General features: G+C 35.1%; 1 protein-coding gene across 1 annotated transcript; it reads left to right on the top strand.

Annotated features, from left to right (window-relative positions):
• Positions 1-268: 268 nt before the first annotated feature.
• On the top strand, positions 269-6413 carry LOC127939005 (neuromedin-B receptor-like). The gene is made up of 3 exons (XM_052535978.1): positions 269-654; positions 3413-3758; positions 5408-6413. Exons 1-3 carry the CDS (start codon positions 269-271, stop codon positions 5789-5791), a joined length of 1116 nt encoding a protein of 371 aa, XP_052391938.1. The 3' UTR covers positions 5792-6413.
• The last annotated feature ends 14125 nt before the right edge of the window (positions 6414-20538 follow it).

Genomic DNA, 20538 nt, shown 5'->3' with positions numbered 1-20538 from the left:
AACGAGAAATACTATTCACTTTCGGATTTTTACTAGCAGTCTAAAACACGTGTTAATAACATCAATACACAATAGTTTGTCTAAAGGGTTAAATGTTAAAATTGTTTGCCACATGCTCCCCTTTACTTGCTCCTGTCCATCAAAGAAGCCAGTCAACTTTTAGGTACGTGGCTGAAGACATCGCTCATTTCAGCACTAAGTTTGGTGGACAGCGCCTCTCTATCCCTCTCTCCCCAGCTGGAAGCCCTTCTAACCACTAAAACAAAATATGGATAACATTTCCTCTGAGGATACCGTAGTTTACGAGAACTTCACAGATGACTGGACATCAGATGGAGGGGAAACGGATTTCATCATTCAGTGCGTTATCCCGTCGGTCTACATACTTATCATAACCGTTGGTTTACTGGGCAACATTACTCTTGTGAAAATATTCATCACTACCAGCGCGATGCGAAGTGTGCCAAACATTTTCATCTCAAGCTTGGCCGTGGGAGATCTTTTGCTTTTAGTCACTTGTGTACCAGTGGACGCGTTCAGGTATTTCTACGAGGAGTGGATTTTTGGAACGGTGGCTTGTAAGATGATCCCGGTGATCCAGCTCACCTCGGTCGGAGTCTCCGTGTTCACTCTCACGGCACTAAGCGCGGACAGGTAAAAAAAATAAAAATCCTCATTGTACCACTCATTGTAATCACTGCCACATTCACTACTCTGAAGATAATTACGTTTAGATATAAGATTATGATTTTTAACCGTAAAAACAAACAAGAGAAATTAGCAATAAACATTTTTTTAAACTATTTTGAATTAGAACAATATCTCTGTTTACTGCTTTAAGTCATTAAACATTATATAATTCCTTATTAAGCACCTGTAGCTGAGGGCAAATACAAATTACTTTGATTTATAGAGGAACTAATCGTGATGATGTAGATATCATACAGCATTTGGCAAACAGCCTGCAGGAATTCTGTATTACATTTGATTCATGGTTCAGATATATTTCTCAACAACAAAAATGCTGTTAATTTTTTTGACATTACACAGAGTGATGGGGTTAGGTGAGCACAGAGTACAAATTTGGAAGGTTCATAAAAGATTTATTATGTAGTTTGGTATTTTATATTTTCTGTACACATAAATATTCTTTAGAAGGTCGGAAGTCATCTTAACAGCCTACCCCTGACATTATTATTCTGATTTACTCTCACTGCAGTGAATTTTTATTTTAGAAATGCAGCGTTTTCATAACCAAATTGGACCAAGACTGTTGTCAATAACAGAGGCATCATTACAGCCAAGAGATGAGTGTTTTGGACAAAGCTTAGTAAAAAAAAAATAGTGTTTATTAAAAGAAATCTCCACATACATTGGGATAATAATTCCCTAATATTTCTTCTAATATACATTACATATTAATACTAATATATTGTTTTATTTACAGTATTGATAAGCTCATTTCTGGCTGCATTAGTGGAAATTAATAGCATTAAAAATGTAGCTCAGGATTCGTGATGAAGATGACATATGTCCATTCTGTTTCACATACTCTGTGTTATACTTCATTGTTGTGTCAGTGCTTGGGGGGCCCTTGCTAAAGGTGATGACCTTTCCTAGTCTGATTTGTTGCTCTGTCTGTTCGTTGTTTGGAGCACCTAAAAGTTCATTTGTGTCACAGTGATTATGCCATCACCCTGGGGTCCAAGCAGTTCTCATTTATTGCTATTGATTTGTAGGCTACATTAACAGTTCTTTTCCCCAAAACGACAATCGTGATGCAAAATGTAGTCAATGTTCAGCTACTTGTGATAATGAATTACCTGGCCAAAGGAATTAAGTCTAAAATTATAGATTTGAGGAAGGACGACAAGTGCATTGACGATTTCTAAAGTCACCCAAACGATTGTTTTAAAGACTTGATCTGATTAGAATTTATTTCATACTCAGTCATGCATGAAATACAATTAAGTTCATTTGCATTTCAGTGAGTTCATACTGTATGTTCAACTGAGACTTGTTTACTCAGGGAGAAATGAAGCTGTGATCGTGGCGGTCCCCAGCAAACTCATGAGGCAGGGCAGTCCGTTTTCATTGAGAGAGGAAAAAGCAAACCCGGGGCAGTGAAACCTGGTAGAGGAGACATCAGGGCAAGGATGCTGTCGTATGAGACTTTCATTTACTTTAGAGATGATAGCAGCAGAATGTCTAAAGGACACTGTCAAATAAATCAAAATATGTCAGTTTTTCAATAGGAGAAAATAGACGATTTAATTGGAACAAAAGCAACCAATTTTCCACAATGAATTTCCTCTATTGGTTTTTTTTGTATTCTGTCTGTAGGCTTTGCAGCTCCAGCACAATATCGGAAAGATGTGCACAGATGAACTATCTTTTCTTTCAGGAAAAAAAAAAACATTAACCTAGAAATGAATTATTTATGACTTTGATCATGTAGTTTTAGACTTACTGCTGATCACCAGTGTAAAGGTTATTTAGGTTCAAGTATAGAGAAGTAACATATGATTAAAAATTATATATATATATAATTTTTAATCATATGTTACTTCTCTCTCTCTCTCTCTCTCTCTCTCTCTCTCTCTCTCTCTCTCTCTCTCTCTATATATATATATATACAGTATATATATAATTTGTTACATTATTATAAAGATAGCACATGGATAGCACAAATCACATTGTAAATATATATAAAATATTTAAAATGTTTAAAAATATTTTATTATATAAATATATAATAAATATAAAAATTATTCAACACTGATTTCACACTGTAATATTGTGATTTTATAATTCGAAAAATCTGTAGTGGCAAAGTAAAAATAAAAAAATAAAAAAATACATGTTAGTTAGTCCCCAAGAAAAATAAAATGATTCTTATCGCTTGAAAATGATCATTTAACAGTGCCCCGACCCTCTGAAATACTGCGGTTTGTTTAAATACATAAATAAATAAACATTAATGCAGATGTTTCACAGTGTCTATGTCCGATTGTGTCTGTGCTGACAGAGAAGTCAAATTCTTCTAAAAACTGTCACATAATAAACTTATCCAATAAGAGAAATGTATCTCTGTATGATGACAGCAGTAATTTTAACAACATGGAATGAAACTGAATAAGACATTGAGTTGTAACACTTAAAACGCACGTCTCAAAACCGCTGTTTAATAATAATGGGTCAAGTACTGTATAAACAGGCACACATTCTGGGGTGGACTAACCATAACCAGAGAATCAAATCTGACTTCAGATAAGAGCCCACAGTGTTGTTTTCCCTCAAGCAATGGAAAATTGTTGATAAACAAAGAAATGTTCTCTTTCATACATCCTCAACCTGAATGAATTGCACAGCAATCTGTGTGCTGACAATTCTTCACATATGTTTCTCTTAGACACAAAGCTATTGTGAATCCCATGGACATCCAGACCTCCAGCGCAGTGTTCTGGACCTGCTTGAAGGCTGTCACTATATGGGTTGTCTCAGTGCTGCTGGCTATCCCTGAGGCGGTCTTCTCGCAGGTGGTTCATATGCCAGACAAGAACATGACATTCACCGCCTGTGTACCGTATCCACTCTCCAACGAGATGCATCCTAAGATTCACTCCATTATGATATTCCTTGTCTACTTCCTCATCCCGTTGAGCATTATCTCTGTTTACTACTACCACATTGCGAGGACACTTAACAAGAGTGCTCACGATATGCCAGGTGAGATTAGTGAGCACTCCAAAAGACAGGTAAGAGGTTCCAGGGGAAGGGCATACATCTCACACTGTTGAATGCATACACTCCATACCGTATCTTTTTTTCCCCCTATCTGTCAGATCTATCTGATTTTTATTTATCTGTCTGATTTTTTAATCTTTCTATTATATATATCCATCCTTCTATCCATCCATCCGATTATCTGTCTATTCCGTTTTTGGAGTTGTCCAACCAAAATTATTTTTGTCACAAAAAAAAAGTAGCATGTTGGATATACTTTACTCAGAAATTGATAACAAATTTCACTAATAATTATAAGAAATAACAACTCTTTAATCAAATTCAGGAGTTCAGTTAAAGTTCAAAAGGCATTCTTAATAAAGTTCATAATACATATAGCCCTCACCCATTATTTAGAAACAATATCAAATTGTTGTAACCGAAATGGAATTGGCCCTTTTATGATGATCTAATATGAGGTTAATTTCTCTAAACATTTTTAGAGAAACTATAAAATGAGCCACTGTTGAACTGAGGGACACCCTTCAGAAAATGTTCCCTTGACAGTTTTTTTTTTTGAGACAGGGCACTTTATCTTTTGCTGGGCTGTGAATCATCAGTTCAGCACTGTGCCAAGGGTCCTTAAGGATGACAGATATTCTCTTTGATAATCTCTTTTTCAAGGCAGCTAAATTTTTCCACTCCCTCTTGCCCTTGATAATACAATATATCATCCTAGTTGAGGTTTACCGCAGCTCTTATCTCTTCTGGTTGTAAGTAATTATGCATTTCACAGGGCAAAACAATGCAGTCTTTCTCATCCATCTATCATTCATTTCTCTGAATGGCATGAATGGCTTTATTGGGATATAATCTCTTGTATTATGCACTGCATGTACTTCATTGAACAAATAAGCATTGCTAGCACAGCAGATTCTCTAGAACCAGCTGATAAAAAAAAGAAAAGAAAAAAGAAAAATACATATCTATAAGTTAAAATTCAGACATTATTTACTCACCCTCAGATTATTCCAAACCAGAATGAGTTTCCTTATTCTGTGGAAAATAAAATAAGATAAATTCAAAGCACAAAGCAACATGCACTACCACGTTTGGAATAATTACGATTTCTTAAATACGTTTGAAAGAAGTCTCTTATGCTCACCAAGGTTGCAATTATTTGATCAAAAATGCAGACGAAAATATTATCACAATTTAAAATAATAATTTTCTGTTTTAATATACCACAAAAATATTAACCAGAAAAAAAAAAAACTGTTTTCAACCTGCATCAAATCATCATATTAGAATTATTTCTGAACGATTATGTGACACTAAAACCTGGAGTATTGGCTGCTGAAAATCCAGCTTTGCCATCACAGAAAAAATATATAAAAATTCACAATATTACTGTTTTTGCTTTATTTTTGATCAAATAAATGTAGCCTTGTTAAGCTTTTTAAAGAGACTTCCTTCAAAAAAACATGTTAATGATATAGGTGAAACATAAATTGCTAAAAAGAACACATGTTAGAACTAAACTTGATTCCAGCAAATGACAATCAATTACTGGGTTAAGAATCAGGATGCACGCATTTTCATTGACCTTTTTCTCATCTAAAATGCACCCTGTGCTTTATCGAGTGGTCTAATCTGTCATTTTTTCCTTCTCTCTTTTGAGACGGAAACAAGGAAGCGTCTTGCCAAGATCGTTTTGGTTTTTGTGGGCCTCTTCGCGCTTTGCTGGTTCCCCAACCACGTTCTCTACATGTACCGCTCATTCAACTATCGACAGATCGACTCTTCACTGTCACACCTCATCATCACGCTTGTGGCGCGCGTGTTGAGTTTCTCCAGCTCCTGTGTGAACCCATTTGCCCTGTACCTACTGAGCGAGAGCTTCCGGAGGCACTTCAACAACCAGCTGCTGTGCAGACAGCACAAATACCAAGAGCACAACACCAGCTACCTCCAGAGCACCTCTGCTATCCGCATGACTTCCATCAGGAAGAGTACACCTGCTGTTGCCAACGGACATGGCCACAAAACAGGAGTCTGCATTTAGCATTTGTTCTCCAGATTGATCAAAACCTCAGCATAATGGTTGCTGGTGACTCACATTTAGGTTTAGTTGAAGTGTTTGGTGACCCAGCTGGGTATACGAGCGGTTATTGAAGCAGGGAAGACAGAGGGATTACTCCTGTATATATTGCATGCACTTTTTTTTTTCATCGGTTGCAGTGTTGCTTGAGCCCAAGAATGAAATTTGCTTCATTTTTGAAACATTATTCTTATTGCAAACAGAAGGGAATGGATATCTCGCTGATAAATGAAGACTAATTATATTTCTCCTCAACCAAAACACAATTTCTGCCTGTATAAAATATCAGATCTGTACGAAAAAAATTATTCTAAAGGTTTCCATTATTGTATAATGGCAGGTTTGCTTTTCAGCTCAATCTTATTTCATTTATCATCCAATCAAATGATGAAAATTCACAGATGGAAAGTGCACTTAATACAGTAAATGAATGTTCGGGAAAGCAGTTTTGATTTCACCAGGGGGACAAGCGTATTATAGAGATGCCACTGAAATCATTTCCATTGCCTATGATCGCTTTCTATTTCTCAGACAATGACAATATATTCGATTTAGGAGCAATGGAAGACATGGCTCTTCCCGGTGAATGTTAATGTCAATGATTATAGATCAGAGAGGTCGCACACTCAAGGGTAAACTGTGGTGATTAGATTAATATGTGCATAAACAGATTAGTATTCAACACGAATATAAATTTCCCCCTCACCTTCCAATATATGAGTCATAGGAACGACAAGATCATTGTGGCAGAATATATGCTGTGTATCACTCTTAGATTCACCAGCAAATATTGTCATTTTAAACACTGCATCATTATTTGAAAGGGGTGATTATTTTCTATACCCAGTGTAATGTTGTGGAATAATCATTCAGTCATGAAGTGAAAATATCACCTATAAATGTAGCAACTGCCATTAGCTTCTGGACTAAAACAGGCAGTGGACATTTGAGCCACGTTTTGAGCCTTCATGAAGTTCCTGAACTATAAAAAAGCATCAAACCTTAACATTACATGACACAATTTAGTGCCCTATACAATGAGGTTAAAGAGGGTTTTATTTTGTGATGTATTATTTTGGTAAATCTGTACACTTTTAATCAACACACACTTTCACTTAGACCTTCAAAGTATGTATTTCATTGGTCATCATAATGCACTTTGGTCTTATTTACTGAACAAGTCAAATCCCTTTTCCACTTTCTTTCAAAACAATAAAATCCATTTTAATGACAAAATGTAATTAGTGATAACTAATTTGTCCTTGTAAAGAGATATCTCATTTCTCACAACACATATTCTTTGACCTAAAGCAATGCGTTTTATGTTTTTATATTTATGTTGAATATTAACTTGACTTAGTTGACACTTTTTACAACTCTTTCAAGTAATACATTTCAAGAGGTTGGTGTCAGTTTAACATCCCCCTGATGTAAAAAAAAAAAAAGGCTGATTTGCACAGTTTCAAAGTTACTTTAATGAGAACATTTTCAATGGCTCTTGATTTTATAAGCACATTTCAAATCACAAGGTATGTTTCTGACTAGCTATTTTGACTTTTAAGTAAAATTTTGACAGTACCCATAATTTATACTTTTTACACCCTGCATTATATTATTATAATATAATAAAAAACATAACAGCACGGAGCATAATAAATAGCATCTCTTAGCATCATGAAGTGAAGTGAAAAGACACGTCAGACTAAACTCCTCAAAAATCGATTGTAACTGTTCCACAGAAGCAGGATCTAAATGATTGATTAAACAGACTCACTACCCGTTTCCCGTCTTCTTTATTGGGATTTCACTCCGAGAGTAAATTAAACATATGGATTAACTTAAACAGCGCTCTTAAATTGGATCAAGAGAAGTTCAACCAAACTGGTTAATTATATCTTTAAGAACAAATGCAAAACAAAAAGCAGAAAAAGGATGACGCTTATCCATAAAATAAATATTTCTAGCACTGAGCTACAGTCACCTGCTACATTCATTACTTTGCAATTTTCTGCTTAAAGTGATTATTATCCGTTTGGAATTCAATATTAAAATGAAAATAATCAGTTATAAATTCATTAATTTGGATGTAAAGTTTATGTATCATAGTCATTGATTCATAAAAGCGAAACAATGTCTGTTATTGTAACTCTTACAGTACAGTACATTAGTTATCGTTTGACTATGAGTCAACATGGAGCCATACGACCTCCCCTCTGCTCTTAAATTGAAACATTAGTCAAGTGTTGCACAGATCAATGCACAGATACGTCTTCAACAAGTCTAGCTGATTTAGACATCTACAGTATGTAATGCAGTTATGACAATTCAGTCATGCATGTTGACTATAACAAGATCATAGAATCTTAATCAAGATCTTTTAATTAAAAGCATCAATAGCTAAAACCTGATTTAATCAAGCTTGCATATAAAAGTTTTGATTACACTATTTGTATAAAACACAATTGTATTTACTTCAGGACTTTAAAATGATCAATTTGATTAAGTTGTTCATTATAATTATAAATAAGCAATGTCAGACTCCAGCATATTATGATCTGTCAGTTATGCTTACAATGTGCACGTCTCCTAACCATTTATTTTTCACTAAATAAGAATTAAATATAACCTCATTAAAAATATTTCACTATATTTTACAAAAATGTTCATTTTGGGACCATACTTGAATGAATAAATGTGAATGAATGTGTTACAACAATACTAGTTGGTTTTAAGTAAATTGTATGTGCTCATTGCAAAGATGTATTCTAATGTTTTCTTGAGATCATTTCAATGTATTTGTGATTATTTTATTTTTTTACTGTATTATTTGTAAGACATAAATTGCTCAATAATATCTGTCAAGGTGTGTTTAAAAATGCTATTAAATTGATTAAAAAGTTACTATTAGTTAAACAATTATTAAAGATTCAAATGGAATCAAATTAAACAGATTTTTTTTGCACTTCTACAAATATAAAAATGCTTTGTGATCCCTGAAACCAGACTTGGAATATTGGCTATATTAACTTCCTTATGCAACTGCGATGCAAATTTGGTTCATTTTTAAAGAGCATGATCTGTTCATTCATAGATAAAGTTAACTTTAAAGTTAAACGCAGCTAAATGAGTCACGGCGCACAACATTTGAAAGTCAGATGTAAAGAATTTTTAAGACATGTTTTAACCTCGTCTCCCAGATTGGAATTGCATTTTCTTTTTATTTGTCACATAGCAAAATGGGAAGAAAATATTTGCATCAATAACTGTATATCAAATATAAATCAACAAAAACAAGCATAAAAGGGAATGTTATGCTGCACTGCACCAGACTGGTGTTTTTTCTATGCATTATTAATCAAAGCATACCTGAGAAAATGAGATTCTAAATTTAAGAAGAAATTATAATGAATGACACTAATAAATAATCAGTTTACCAGAATACTGATGGTTTTCTCTCATATATATTTGTAAACCCCGTAAAGCACTGACTGGACTAATATTGTAGGTCTTGCTCATACATAAAAGAAATTGTCCTTTATGAAATAGTAATGAAAGTGTATGAAAAGCTTCATTCTATATGTACACAGTTTAGGTTCTTCCTTGGAGATAAGATAACATGATGTGCGTTTTTCACTATCCCAGATGATTTTTCTCTTCCTTTTCAAAGAGAGAGAGTTCCTTAGTGACATGACAATCTAACATTTCCTTTGCAATTCCACAGGAAGAGAGTCAGATCAGACACTGACAAGCAGTGAGAAAGACTTTGTGAGTCTTGCCATTGTGCTAGCTAAAAACACTAATGCACAATTTTCCCAACAACCCCCAGCGAAAGGCCAAACAGTGCAGACGTTTAATTATGCTTTTATTTTTATTGTTGCAGAGCCAAATTCCAATTGCCATGCTAACTTGTGTTCCTGAGTGGAATAGCATGTAAATTCATGCCATTATTCCCTCTCTGCTGATCACTGAACCAAGATTTTGGGTAAAGCCTTCTAGTGACCCTAATTAACTTCATTAGTAAGGTTTAATTAGGGAGTTTAAAATGGTTTTAAGCAAAAACAGAGACAGTCCAAAAATTACATTTTTCATTGTGATATTGAAATTGAAATGGGCACACTCTCTATTTCTCTGCCATAGTTGATGAACTGTGACCTAGCATTAACTCTTTCACTTCTATGTACATTTACATAATCATATGCCATACAATTGCAAAGCCTCAAATGTCGAGTGACACAATTGCATCTTTTAGAGATCAGCTTTTTACAAAAAGCATGTTAACATGGCATTCGTGTATATGCCAAAATAAACAACCCTGGGTAAACGTATTTTTATAACTTCCCCATTCCCCTTCCTCTGCAGAACTTTGCCTGTTAATGAATACGGAGGCTATACCTCTGCTGTCATTCTGATAAGGCCAATGCTCAAGTCAAGGAAAATAATTGGCAGTCATCCCATCACTGTGTGTGATAATTCCATTTAACACAGCACCCATGCTGTGACTCTTCACACATTTATTACCTCACATCTCAAATGTGGCCAGATGCTGTTTTCGCTGATCGCTTTTATACAGGGCGCAACCTCTTCCACAGAATGAATGGCACTTTCTTAACAGAATAATTTCATTACCCAAGAACTGCCCCAGTGCTATCAATTCATCTCTTCTTAAAGGAATAGTGCACCGAAAAAATGAAAACAGTTTCTCTATTGTGTGTGTGTGTGTTTTTTTTTTTTTTTGTCAGCCTTTAACTGTTCTTATGGGGTGTCAAACTAAATCCCTGGAGGACCGGAGCCCTGCAGAAAAGTAAAACAACAGTAGTTGAATCATAAAAGCTGTGAAAATGAACCCTATAAAACATGTCTGTAAAATTACCAACAACCTCCAGAAAGCTGGGGTGATGCTCTGTCAATCTACAGTCCGCAGGAGAATTTGACACAGAATTACAGAAGCTACACAGCAAGATGCAAACCTCTGATCAGCACCAGAAATAGAAAGGCAAGATTCTTCACACATGTGAGCCAGTAGAGTTTTGGAACTGAGTTGCTGGACTGATGAGACAAAGATTAACCTTTATCTAAGTAACTGGAAAGCATAAGTTTGGAGAAAAGAGGGAACTGTATATGATCCTAAACATACAACATCATCTGTAAAGCTTGGTGGAGGTGGTGTTATGGCATGGGCATGCATGGCTGTCTCTATACTCTATATATGTGTGTGTGTGTGTGTGTGTGTGTGTGTATGTGTGTGTGTGTGTGTGCTCTTGTTTTTGTAATGTATCAGGACACAACTCTGTATAATGACATGGGTATGCCACAGGTATTACAAGGAGAGGGTGACTTATGAGGACATAACCCATGTCCCCATTTTTCAAAATGCTTATAAATCATACAGAAAGAGTTTTTTTGTTTTTTGTTTTGTTTTTTGGGATAGCAAAAATGCACAAAGTTTCCTGTGAGGTTTAGGGTCAGGTGTATGATACAACTATTTGAAAATCTGGAGTCTGAGGGTGCAAAAAAATCTAAATGTTGAGAAAATCACATTTAAAGTTGTCCAAGTCAAGTCATAAAAGAAAAATATATAATTTTGATCCATACAATGCATTTTTGGGTATTGCTACAAACATACCCATGCAACTTAAGACTGGTTTTGTGGTCCAGGGTCACACACACCCTAACAGCATGAATGGCTAAGCTTTTTTATTTTAATATGACAGGTCTTGGTAGGAGAGAAATCTTCTGTTACTATCAATGCAGTAAAGTGACGACAGTTCAGCAAGACCATTTCATTTCTCACGACAGTTGCTAATGAAGGAGAGCTGACAAGTTATGATTACCTTCATCTCAGCAATAATTTTATTTGAATGGTTATGTGACGATCAGATTAATATAAGGTAACTGAAATATTAACTAAGAGGGTGAATTGGATTTTTCAGAGCAGTCTTTCTTAATTCATCAAGACTCTTTCAGGCACAATAGAAATTTGTTTAATTGTTCTCAGAATATATTCTTGTTCCCTTCCAGCAGTGTACAGATTAAACTCTGATCTCATATTAAAGATATAATTTGCTATTATAATTACAAAATATTCACTTGGGCCTGTTAGTCCACCACAAATGTGTCAAAATAGTGTGCTAAACATTTTATATGCGGAACCATTCTCATTAATGTTCTATACCTTTGTAAATAATTGAAAACAGGCTCCAAAAGGAATTGCCAGTGAGGCATTTGTGGAGGATATAGTACTTGCCTATGGCGATTTAGTCACCAAAGTCACTTAAAGCACCTGCAAGACCTTCAAATGTTTCAATTCCCCTCTGTGTGTTTACTTTCTCTTTCTACCTCACATACTCACATACGTCAGCTTGCATCCTCTTCCACATCATCATCTTCCTCCCTTCCTTGTTTTATCAAAACTGACACAAATATGGGCTGGTAAATAACATCACAGAGCAGCTGGTTGGCAGCTTCATCAGATCTTCCAAATTTTGGGGTAATGATCTCTCAAAAATGATCACTGTTAAAAATTATCAAAGCAAAAATGATGGGAGAGAAAGAGGACATAAGACTGAACAACTGAATAAAATAAAGAATTGCTTTGGCTTTGAAATCATTAAATAATCAAATTTAGAATAAAAATTATATGCATTGTGGATTTGAAATCTTTAAATAATATTATTTATAATACAGATCAATATAAAAGGCATTTTCATGTTGCCTTCCTATATTAGTTTATGAAAAAAAAAATGATTTCGTCATCAAAACAAGTTATTCAATATATTTTAAATTACTTCAAGAGCAAACAGAGGATTCTTGGGGACACAACACAAAAAGCCACTGGGAAGTCAATTTACACTACTTTAATACATAATTATAACCCATAAGCAGGCAGGAAATAATTTGTCATTAAGCAGCTTACCAGAACAGAATGAAATGAATCAACTGCTGTTAATTTGTGCCAGACCCTTGAAATTATTCCAGCAGAAGTGAATTTACAGAAACTGTCCGTATTCTGTACAGGAAATGCTGTCATTTATATATTAGTCATGCAGACCAAGATGTATATTATGTCGACATCAATTTTTTTGCAATTCTGATTTGGTGGTGCAGAAATTGAATACTTAAATATAAAAACCTAGGTTATTTTAATCAAGGATACAATCAGTTCTCACTGTACAACACTTAATAAATATATTGATTCCAACTGACACAATCATTTAGACATCAAGATATCGATTGTACGTCATTCTGCCATATGTTGCTGTTTCTCCACCTCTAGAATGGCTAACAATTCCCATAGACATTGATGTATGGAAGCCATTGTTAGTAAAGCAACTCCTGCTCTCATACTGTAAGTTTCAGCAAGTTGTGTGCTTTTGCTATCTGGTTCACCCAGAGACTTTTGTGGTTGGTCAAACTCGACACTACTGTTTATCATGGTTATTGATAAAAAAAAAAAAAAAAAAAAAAAAAAAAAAAAGATAAGGTCAGAGTATTGTTTAATTGAATGGGATGATGCTTTGTTGAGGCAAGATAGAGGAGTGACCGGTAAGCCTTAACCAACATGCATTCTCATTATATTGTGGACCTAAAGCATCCACTTACCTGCTGCACAGTTCATCAAATAAAAATTCTTTGCAATTGCTATTGCAAACAAAGATGGCAAAACAAAATGAAAGGGTGACCCTTTTAAAGAATATGTCAGCCAAGACCAGTAGCAGCATAAGAAAAATAGTGGATTTGGTACAAAGGGGTTTACATGGAAAACTAGCTAATAAGTACATATTGCACTATTATTATCTTGATGTCTATTTTTATACATAAAATACAAAAGAAAATTTTTGAAGTAATACATTAAACAATACAAACATAACACTGATAAAACACCAAAGAGATTTATATTACATAAAGCCAATTACCCGAGCCATAAATGTCATGTGACCCAGCAGTAGCGGAAAAAATACATCATGTCAATGCTGTTTGGCTGACCTCACTGTAAAAAATCTCTTTTTACTAGCAGCTATCTTAGGCTGTAAATTCAAAGGCAGAACACATGGAAAATATTATTATAACACAATGAAATACATGCAATTCATATATTGCTTGTAAATAATAACAATAATAATAAAAAACTATTAATCACACTACTTTTTAATGACTGTAGAGAAGTGTAGTTAGTTACAACATTTACCAGCAAGGGCTAATTATGCCAAGCTAACCAGGCAAACATCCACAGCATTACAAACACTACAGCTCAAATTTGACTTTAACAGCAATTGTAAACATTAATTATAAGCTCACTCCTCTTCTTATTTTAGTGGTTAGCAGAGCGATGTAATCGTGTGTTATACCTCCACCGAATGGGCTGGAATGAAATGATTCATGAATGAGGAAAGATACAATGTTAAAACCTCCTTGAAGCACAGCTGTCCATAGAGCAAAACAAAAAAAGAAAAACAACAGGACAATCGAAACAACATATACAGCTTTATTTGTTATTTTAACCTCTTACTTATTTCCTATTTTCCTTATTTCTTATTTCCCTTACTCGATTTTTTTATTTATTTTTTACTATGAGGCAGAAATGCACTTTTACATGTTAGCTACTGTATACGCAATTAATAAAATGTGATTTAATAAAGAGTAAAAGGTTTTATTTGTATTTGTAAAAACATCTGGTAACCAGAGATCACGTTTTTCTGCCTGCCTGCCAGAGAAAATGCAATTAGCGGTTGTCTCCACAAATATCAAACACTGGTGGTGGAAAAGCGCTGAAAGCTTAATAAAGGATTTATTGGTTAGGAGTGTTTGCTAGAGGTCTGATCAGAAAGGGTCAGTTACAGTTGTTGTGAAGAGCTACAGATAAGTGAATGACTGCCATTATGCTATTAGCCATCAGTGCAGAATAGAAACGAGAGCTGTTGGTGGTGTACCCATAAGATGCCCATTAACTTCATTTCAATGAATAGAATTCATTTTCCATAGGGTATCTTCCAGGTCATTTCGGCTGTTCCCATGACGACGGGAAGCTTGAAAGCTGCAGGGAAAACCAAGCCAAATTCAAAAAGCCTTCACATATGATTTCAAGTTATTTTACACAGTCAAAATGATTTTTTTAAATGTATTGATTGATTTGTTCAGAGAAAGATTTTATTGCATGCATTGCAGTTATAGTTTGTCGGTTACCTGAAAATATTGTTGAGAAATAATATGTGTACGTGAACAGACTACTGAAAACAGTCATTTGCAGCATACGAAATCTTATAATCTCACCACTGGACTGGAAAATGAAACAAAAGTGTTGGAAATGATACAACTGCTTGATTTGGTAAACTATTATGCATTTAATTTAAAGCCAAATATTAATTTATAAGAGTGTTCAGCACATGGAAACATTGCAGGCTATGAATCGGGGAAAGTAATGAAGGAAGTAAAATGGGTACAATCAACATGCAGTGCAACAACTATAACTGATACTACTTAAAATGACCAGTAACAACAAATAACTGTCTTTACCATGCTTTGTCTTTACTTTTCTGTACTCTGAGTCCAGAATACATGAATATTTATGTTAGAAACTAATCCACTACTTACAAACTACACACTGCATACTGCATCCTCAACTCACTGACAGACTGCTTTATGTACATCCATCAAATCCTTCCTGTCTGCTAGCTCAATGATAAATATGCATCTGTTCCCCTAAGCCTAGCATATAGCATGTGGTGAGGGATGTTTTGAAACCTCTGAAGATAAGCCTCCTGAATGTCTCTGCCGCATCTTTACGTCTGTGTAATGTTGAATCAGCCTTAGAAGTCTCCTCGGTGGGGAGGAAGTTTGAACAGAATTTCATTCTCACCCAGATCAATGGTAAGGTTGAGGTTTCTAACAGGATTTAGCCAAGGCTTTTTTTGCTATATCGATCTATCCAACTTTAAAAACATCATCAGAGACTACTGGGAATCTGCTGGCACAGTAAGATGTCATCACTACTGTCAAGCTTTTTGAGTTACAGTATGGCAAAAGTCATCATTTTAACAATTTCAATGGTCTCAGTTAGTCATAAATGTGCTGAAAATGGTCCGTTAAAGCATTTAGAGCAGTAACAGTGTTAAGTACTGTGGCAGAAAAGCAATGTTTTATTCCCCTCACTCCAGGGCTTTAACATACATCCAGCAATAAGACTGTCTGTGTAATGATTATGTAATTAACTGCATACTTCAGACTTCAAAGTAATTAAATAGATTTTTTTTAACATCATTATTTTTTCAGTTCTGAGTAAATGTGAAGTTTTAAATGCACAGAGCGCTTGTATAGCTCAGCCAATGAAATTAAAAAGCCTTGACCAGGGGCATAAAAACTACAAATCATTAAGGCAAACCTTTCAGCAAAATCATCCGTAATACCTTGGACAAACATCACAGGCAGTAATTGCTGTAACAAATATTTCCATTACTATATTAGGCAGATATTTTCCCTTCCACTTCTCTATGGGCATAATTGCAAGTATAATTGAGCGGTGCTTACGCACCTTTTCAATGCATCAATACATATCACCTCCTCCAGGCTTCTATTAACATTGAAATTTTTCTCATCAGTGTGCCTCCTATAATATATTATACCAGCGGTTGCTACAGAGACCATAAAAGACATCTGAACATCTTTTCAAATCCTAGGTAATTACTTAGAAAGGGTTATCCAAGAATCCAAGGACCTTTGAATTCTGCTTCTCTTTTGAAATGTAAATGTGTCAAATATTATAATATATACTGTACTATATGTATTTTTGACTTATCAACATCATAAGCACTTAAGTGGATAATAGTCACCCTCATGACATTCTTTGACTTTTCTTGCTTCTTGTGGAAGTGGAAAAGTGGAAGTTTTAAAGAATGTTCACACTGCTCTTTTCCTTACAGCTTATTAAGTATATTGAATGACTGAATGGATGAAGGAATTTTCACTTCAATATGTGTCATTAACATTTTAGCATGGGCACATAATATGTTTTTGAATGCTGCCGATTTCTTAACGATGCTTTACATCTTCTGCAAGCACTAATAAAAACATTTTGTGCAATGTCACAGAGTGCCTGGAAGTAAAGAGATCAGCCATTACCTGGTCTTATCTCAATGAACAGACAGCCATCTATTGACCACACACACACACACACACACGTTTGACAATCACTCTTTCATGATCTAAATGGTAATGGGACAAAACAACAACAACAACAACAAAAACATTTTTACCAGATGCAATGTTCAAACCCAAATCCGGATGCATATTTTGATTAATTAACGTGATGTTAATTAACCTTCCACTGTATCATCTGTTGCATACTAAAATGCAAATCTTATCCTGTTATGCATACAGTGTAAATGTACTAAATATATCTAAGCTTATAATTTTAACTCTGTTTCCAATTCAGCTAACATATGAATGTTGGCATTAATCAAACCATATTTCTTCGATTTATTTGCAAAAATACATGGAAGAGTCATGGTGATGTCATGGCAAATTTGTAATGTTTTGCATGAGATATGCTCCAGACCCACGGCTCTCGGCCCTGCCACTATCGTCACAATTGCAAATCAACCAGCCAACATTAAGCCACCAGACTGCATGGTAATATTTCAATTCCAACAGCTAATGCCTCAAAATTGCCTCATTTCCTCATCAGCAACATTTTTTGAAAGAGAGAAAAAAACTTTTTTTTAAACATCCCATTTTGGGTTTGTTTCATAAATAACAGAAGAACTGGAAGTTTAAATGAGCTTTTATTTAGCTTGGCGAAAAATTGTTTCAGTGTTGGTGTGAATGAATCTTTCTGCAATTTGTTTTACATTATACTTTGCATTTGATGTGAAAGGGCATTTACTTTGCTTTTGATGTTTAAAGGCAAAACTCAACTGACCTTTTTGCCTATGGGTCAGGCCATATGGGTCTCCACTTCATTTTGTAAGCTGGTATATCACAGAGGCACTTTTGAAAAAAGCATTCACAGGTGGGGATTAGTGGATTCACTCCTGCACATTAATATGGAACACTACTGACATCTTGTAAGGTCATTTCTCATTTGCTGTGAAAAAGAACATCCTGTATACATTAAACATGAGCACTGAGGATGTCCCATCTGCACATCAAATTCTACAACAGGAAACAACTTATGTTGACACTGGTGCCAGAACTACATCTTCTTGCTCTGATGAACATTTCCTTGCTTGACAGAAATATCCAATAAAACATATTTTCCAAAGTAGGTAACACACAAAAATCTAGCAGTCAGGTTAGATTGAGCCGTTGGGTTTATTGTTTTATTTTTAACAATGCTCGTCGTGACAGACAGAATGGAATACTGAGCATATTCATGCATAAACTTCTCCAAAGAAATAAAGAATATGTCAAGCAAAGCTCACTGAGGCATTTAGAGCTACTCTAATGAATATATCTCAGATAAGCGATTCACTGGGTTTCAATTATTTCAACCTAAATGTTCAATCTTATTAATGGGATGTCATTAGGTCCTCCTCCAGAAACCATAGAAACCCCAGCCACCAGAAAAATCAGTCCTTACTGCTCTTTTTTATATTCTCGAACACTGAAAATCAGCTAAATCAGTTGTTGTTGTGCAAAGATCTGATTTTAAAATGTGTAGTGCAAAAAGTAACTCAGGCCAAAACTGCTACATTCAATCAAACCATTTAGAATTGGATGGAGTGAAATGCTTCTAACATCTTGACTGGTTGTTGTGTAAATATGCAAAGCTTTGGCATAGTCAACTGAAAGGAAATCCAGACACAAATCTGAAAAGGAAATGAACTTCACAGTGGATCATGACACATTTCAGACGGTGTTTGAAGTGCTGGAGTGCTTCATACATTTTCCGTTGTAAAGCCACTTTTGAACACACACACACACACAATCCAGGAAGACTTCCTGGGGTGTTTTCCTCAGACTCACTCACACATTATATAATACGTGGGACACATGTTATACAGTGTCCAACTGGCATATCCAAACTCTGCCAAAACACTTACGAATGTGTTCATAATAATTAAACAAACAACCTTAGAGCTCCAAAGTGCAATGATGATGTGTAGGCTACAAAAGTCAAACTCAGTTATTAGGTTTTTTAATCCTGAAGTGCAATGCTTCTACCCTTGTCTTTATATTTAAGACAGCTTAAATGGCTGGAGGCACAAGCTAATATCTGCACCGTGTTCCTTCGAAATGCTATTAGATATTCTTTTGTAGTCTACAACTGGAATACTTGAATAGTGATTATTCCAGCCGCTCTGCCTGTTAGTCTGATGAGGCTTCTACGGTAATGAAGAAGAAATCAGACAACGGTGAATTGGCATGCCGATACTGCAACAGGAGCCTCAATGTCATTAGCTATATACTTAAGAAAGGTCACAGCTCTCATAAAAAAAGACAAGCCTTCATCTCAAGTGAAGATTAAATCACATTCACAGCGGTTCACTTTAGGCCGACCTCTATCCTTCATATAGAGAACAACATCCCAATACTGCCCATATGGAATGCCTCCGGGATTAATGGAGTTGATTACTCCATTGATTTGCTATTATTCAACGATTCATCCAATCTCAACTTTATTGAGAGAGGAAGATGAGAATAAAAATACATCTCTTCTCTTTCACCTGACTAGACCTGACTGTCTATCGATTTTGTTACCGTAAGCTATAAAAAATAAGAATAAGTCCCTTCTAACATCAGTTGGAACCATGTTCCACAACTAAAGTGAGAGGATGGGCAAAATTTCTTATCTAGATAGGCAGGCCCGTCTCATGTGGCGACACAAGTGAATTAGACAGCTGGCGATGGCAGCTGGGCTGGGGTGTGCGGTTTGATAATGCAACGCAGGTAATGGGGTGCCAGGCATGAAATTGCATGTGGAGGACACTACATATAGGATAGATATAGGTCAAGCAGTAACTTTTGAAAAAAAACAAAAAAAAAATCCTAGTAATGAGAAAATTATATGCATGCACTGTACCTGTTAAGATTGCACAAATGTGACCCTGGACCACAAAACCAGTCTTAGGTCACTGGGTCACTTAAGTCACTTGTAGCAATAGCCAAAAATACATTGCATGGGTCAAATTGATTGATTTTTCAATGTTCCATGAAGATATTTAGTAAATTTCCTACTGCAAATATATGAAAACTTAATTTTTGATTGTTAATCAGCATTGCTAAGGACTTCATTCAGACAACTTCAAAGACAATTTTCTCAACATTTAGTTTTTTTTTTTTTGCACCCTCAGATTTCAGATTTTCAAATAGCCATATCTCGGCCAAATATTGTCCTATCATAACACACCATACATCATTGGAAAGTTTATTTATTCAGCTTTCAGATGAAAACCTACACTTATGACTGGTTTTGTGGTCCAGGGTCACATATGTAAGAAACATGAAGAAATATGCTTCTTTAGTTAAAAGTATATAAAAAAGCAGAAGAATGAACACAAATGAACAACATGAGGGAGGGTAAATGATGACAAAGTTTTCATTTTTGTGTGAACTATCCCCTTTAAATAAGCTAAATAAGTTAAAGAGCGTTGAGTCTAAAAGAAAAGTGCACACTTACAAAAATAAAGTCACATTCAAGGTTGTCTTTTTGCTTTTTGCATACAAAAACAAGTAATGGTCTCTTTCCGAGCTCAAACAGCGTAAAGGACAAAAGAGAA

Source organism: Carassius gibelio, chromosome A20 (assembly GCF_023724105.1).
Source record: "Carassius gibelio isolate Cgi1373 ecotype wild population from Czech Republic chromosome A20, carGib1.2-hapl.c, whole genome shotgun sequence".
NCBI lineage: Eukaryota > Metazoa > Chordata > Actinopteri > Cypriniformes > Cyprinidae > Carassius > Carassius gibelio.
Note: the sequence above shows the minus strand (reverse complement) of the source record. Positions and strands in the feature narration are given on the sequence as shown.

Bases quoted from the DNA above. Each gene is read 5' to 3' on its own strand.
- LOC127939005 (XM_052535978.1), top strand. From the start codon at position 269: ATGGATAACATTTCCTCTGAGGATACCGTAGTTTACGAGAACTTCACA. The intron at 655-3,412 runs GTAAAAAAAATA...TGTTTCTCTTAG, and splicing joins ACGGCACTAAGCGCGGACAG to ACACAAAGCTATTGTGAATC. The intron at 3,759-5,407 runs GTAAGAGGTTCC...CTCTCTTTTGAG, and splicing joins GTGAGCACTCCAAAAGACAG to ACGGAAACAAGGAAGCGTCT.